The 4,999-nt window shown below is 33.3% G+C and overlaps 1 protein-coding gene across 1 annotated transcript in view; it reads right to left on the bottom strand.

The window, feature by feature from the left end:
• The window catches only part of LOC107746074 (docking protein 6-like), a gene marked incomplete at its 3' end in the record, with an annotated part of 46,599 nt that overhangs the window by 8,614 nt on the left and 32,986 nt on the right, over window positions 1-4,999 (bottom strand). Inside the window, exon 2 of the mRNA XM_016560127.1 lies at window positions 1,225-1,332. Within this exon, the coding sequence (XP_016415613.1) occupies window positions 1,225-1,332 (108 nt within the window). The remainder of the gene's footprint in view (window positions 1-1,224; window positions 1,333-4,999) is intronic.

Below are 4,999 nucleotides of genomic sequence, written 5' to 3'. Positions count from 1 at the left end.
TGTACACACACACAAACACACACACAGTGTATATATATATTTATATATACCTAGTTAAAACACTAAGACTTTTTAAGGGAATTAAATACTACTTTAAGGCTGCATTAAAATGATCAAAAGAAAAAAGATGTAACAAAATATTTTAATTTCAAATAAAAATGATGTTCCTTTGAAATTTTTAAGCAAAGATTTTTCAGATAGTCATGTATTATGATTTCCACAAAAATATTAAGCAAGGTCGGTGCACCGACATACAGCGCCATTGCACTTCAGGGTGTCCCGTGTTCGAATCCCGACTCGAGGACCTTTCCCGATCCCGCCCCCCTCTCTCTCCCACTTCGCTTCCTGTCGTGTCTGATCTGTCCATCACAATAAAGGCAAAAATGCCAAAAATAAATATAAAAAATAAAAAAATAAAAATATATATAAATATATATATTAAGCAAGAAATGTTTCTTGAGCATCAAATCATCATATTGGAATGTTTTCTGAAGGAAAATTATCTGAAACTGAAGACTGGAGTAATGGTTTCTGAAAATTCAGCTTTTTTTCTTAAAAGGACACTACTGTTTTTTATCAATAATTTATTTCTAAAATCAATCTATAATAAATCTATAATTTTTGTACTCCATGTGTCAACCACCTGGGGAAATCCCAAACCCCTGCAAGCAATTTCAGCGCGGGTGAGGTAGAGGTACTCTATGCTGATAAGACCATCTGATCAAATCCTTTATCACAGTGACTTTCAAAGTCATTGGAGCGATGCCAATGTCAGATACAAGCCTCTGACCAACAATCCACAGAAAGCACATCATATTAGCATCTGCCACAACACAAATAAACAGACATGTACTCACGTTTACACCTTTAACCTGAGCTACTGTCAGCTCCAAAAGTATCACACAGCACTCGCTCCAGAATACCTACGACCCCTGCTAACTAAATAATTAGACTCTGAGTTTCTTTCACAGCGTGAACCCTTGAGCCAGAGCTCTCACTGTCAGAGGAACTTCTCATGAGGGGCACTGTGCAAATAAATTACGCAGGTAATGAATAGAGCTATCCTTGAGCCTGGAATGAACCGAGGATGCATGTTAAACAGAATGGACCCTATGTGCCTCTTAATTTACTGATTTGTAAGCGTGATCAAAATGAAGATATTAATCAGCATAAATTGAGTAAAACATGTAAAAATGTAAAATGAAGCATGGAAATCTCAATTACCTTGTGAAAGCTTCTGAAGTAAGCGGCTTTTTCATCTGGATATTTCTCTAATCGCCGTGGTCCTTTACTGGACGCCTTCTTGAATACAAGCCAGCATCTTCTGAAGATCTGTTACAGAAAGAAACATTCTTATTTACTGAAATGTTTAACATTTCGGACACAAAATAATCATCTAAAACTCTAATAAAAATTTTATTAAATTGCAATTAATCACAGTCTATATTTGGAAAAAAGGGATTTAAAAATATGATTAGATTAAAAATACATACTGCTTAATTAATAAAAATAAATTGCAATTAATCACAATCTATATTTGGAGATAAACTGGATTTTAAAAAAATCTTTATATAATGTAATATATATTTATAAATCTTAAATTATCGTAATATATATTTATAAATCTTAAATTATCTAAATACAGAATGTATATAGATATATAATGAAAAAGTAAAAATTAACTTTAAAATAAAGAAAATTAAGACAATTCCATAAAAATAATACAAGGCATTATTGACAACATCTACCAGCTTGCATACAATATTGAAAACATTTCCATAAAAAGAATTTTTAGACAATAAAACACTGCCTATACTTTATATAACACAATATACCGTTGAGCCATGAAACACATGAAAGAACCTCTAAATCTCAATGCCACTCTCATTTCAATGTCCATTTGTCTGAGTTTGCCCCCTGCGTACTATTTAAAGAAATAAAGGCTTAAAATTCTGTCAGAAACATTCCTCCCAGCAACGTCTGAGACTTTCACAGATTAAACACTCACATTCCCCTGACAGCCTTTCAAGGTCAACGGAAAAGAGAGAGTGTGAGAGAATGTGCACAATCTCTATAAAAAAAAAAATGTAATATATATTTATAAATCTTAAATTATCTAAATACAGAATGTATATAGATATATAATGAAAAAGTAAAAATTAACTTTAAAATAAAGAAAATTAAGACAATTCCATAAAAATAATACAAGGCATTATTGACAACATCTACCAGCTTGCATACAATATTGACAGCCTTTCAAGGTCAACGGAAAAGAGAGAGTGTGAGAGAATGTGCACAATCTCTATAAAAAAAAAAATCCACAAACACACACACACACATACTTATTTCAATCCATTTCCCCTGACACTTGTGTTTATTATCTTACACTGCCCAAAAACAGACACAGTTCTCTCCCCAAATGGCATGGGGAAAATCATAGCTTTGCCCAATCAATAACCCAGCAGTTCCATAATTAACAAATGAGGTTTGAATGGCCTTTTCTCAGCGGGACCATCCACATCTGTTTAATATCTCTGATTTATTTGCATAATAAAACATCATGCGTTACAGAATGGAAGACGACTCTTCTAATGTAGCTGAACATTTTACAATGGATATTTACCGAGCCTTAAGAGTCCACCTGGATCAGTGCCACCGTCTATTATCTTAATATAGAACTTTAATGGTACCTCGAGTCTGGTTTTCAAAAATAAATTCTGCGCACCTATATTGTGTGTTGGACCGAGGAGCGAAATGCCACCCGAGCACACTTAAAAACATATGACCCAGCATCCTTTTAAGGTTAGGAGGATTAATTTACAGAATCCTGCTGCAGGCAGCCAGTGCTCATTTGTTGATGTATGAGTATTCCTGTCAGGATTCATATCCATGGGCAAGATTCATTTGTTTACTCCACTGATGTAGTGCATGGAAAAAGAACAATGCTTAATTTGGCACTCACCATAATTGATCTGGGTGAATTCCTGTACGCACGCCTGGTGCTCCTGATACCTGCTATGTGTGTCGAGCCAAAAGGTTACATGCAAAATAGCTCAATTTCATCCACATTGTTGCAAATGGGAAAATCAGGACTGCCTTAAAAAGATAAGTTAACTCAACAAGATGCTTAGTTTAGCCAATTTTTATTTAGTTTGCACAACTTATAATTATACATTTATTCAACAAAATGCTTAGTTTATACGTCTAACCCCCGGTTTCACAGACAAGGCTTAAACCTAGTCCCAGACTAAAATGTAAGTTTGAGCTGTGTCAACTGAAAGAAACTTGCACTGACTGATCTTAAAATATATCAGTGCCTTTGTTTTGTCTCAAGATGCTCACCAGTAATGTGTTTTCTAAGTCAAATTTATTAAAAAATAACTTAAATGCCCTAATTGAACTATGGCCTAATCCTGGCTTAGTCTAAGCCCTGTCTGTGAAACCAGGCCTAAATATTTGTTGGTCTGCCTAATTTTATGTTGTTTCAACTTTCTTGTCTTGTTGGGCTAACTAAAAACTTGTTGGTTAGACAAAGTATAAATTTGATTCAGCTTCACCTTTGTTAACCCGACTAATAATTCTAGGTTTAAGGAACTCCAACATATGTTTAAACAACTAATTTTTTTTAGCTTATTTAACAACATTTTAAGGCAGCCAGGTTACAAATTATTTTAAGTTGAATCAACTTGTTTTGTTTCAGTGAATAATGAAACACTGCACGCATGCCATCTGTTATCAAATGTGGATATGGAGATGATTTGAGATTTGCAAGCCTCTGCTGCCTGGACTTTTGGGATGCCAGACTGTTGTGTTAGACAAGGCTGCTTATTCAAACATGCGCCCCCTGACATGGATAAGGCAATTCAATACTTTTCATTTTTATTTATGTTTTGCTACAGCGTAAGCTATCTATAATCTCATCTTTTTATCGATTTTGGTTGAGGAATTCAATTTTATTTAGGTCAAGAAGAGCCGGCAAGAAGAAATCATTTCAAATAAATCGTTTCGACAGAATGACAAACAGCTGCCTCTTGACCTTCTACTAAAGAAGCAAACTTTCTCACACTAACACTTTGTTTTTATGAAAGGCTTTTAGCTGAACCCTAGAAAGCAGCCAAGAACAAGAGACAAGGCCCTTCAAACTGAATTTCTGGGCCAAATGGATTTTTTGACGTTCAAAAAACTTAACTATAAATAAAAAATATATAAATAAATAAATACATAAATAGACAAACAAACAAATAAATAAAATAAATAAAAGTTGCATGATCATTTTAGGCAAAATGTCTAACATGCAATTCATAATTGTACTGTAGGTAAAAAGGTCTAAAAATTAAAATAATAATATTTCAGTATTTCTACTTCAAATTCAGAGTGTTACTTGCCATTTATTCGTAATTATTTGTGAAATTCACTAGCAAATTCTAGCTGAAAGTTGTTTCAAACTAAATCCTACCATTTTTTCAGTGTAAATGCACTGGCTGTAAGGCTAACTAACCATTTTATTTGAACAGATTGCATAATATATTATGTATTAGCAGTGTTGGGGAGTAACTAGTTAGTAGTAACTAGTTACATGTAATGGAGTTACGTAATTTAATTACAAAATAAATGTAACTGTAATTAGGGCTGGGCGATATAGCTAAAAAATGTATCAACGATATAATGTTTCATATCGTTCGGTATCGATAATTATTGACATTTTTATAACCTTTTTTAAAACAAAGAGCAATAGAAAAAAATGTTTACATTTAACCACTGTATTTTTAAATGAATTCAATTTATTGAGACAAACGACTATTTTTTTGTTTTGTTTTGTTTTAACTAGAGATGCACCGTTCAAATACATACAAAATTATGTCAAAATGCCCATCTTGGTGAGTATCCAGTTAAACACAGTCAGTTTTGGAACGTTAAATAGTTGAGAAAGAGAACGCATGTTGTGTAACACTATATTGGGTCCGTGGATTAACTCTTAAAGGGACCGCAGTCCAATATT

Source organism: Sinocyclocheilus rhinocerous, unplaced genomic scaffold (genome assembly GCF_001515625.1).
Source record: "Sinocyclocheilus rhinocerous isolate Xijiao unplaced genomic scaffold, SAMN03320098_v1.1 scaffold7673, whole genome shotgun sequence".
NCBI lineage: Eukaryota > Metazoa > Chordata > Actinopteri > Cypriniformes > Cyprinidae > Sinocyclocheilus > Sinocyclocheilus rhinocerous.
Note: the sequence above shows the minus strand (reverse complement) of the source record. Positions and strands in the feature narration are given on the sequence as shown.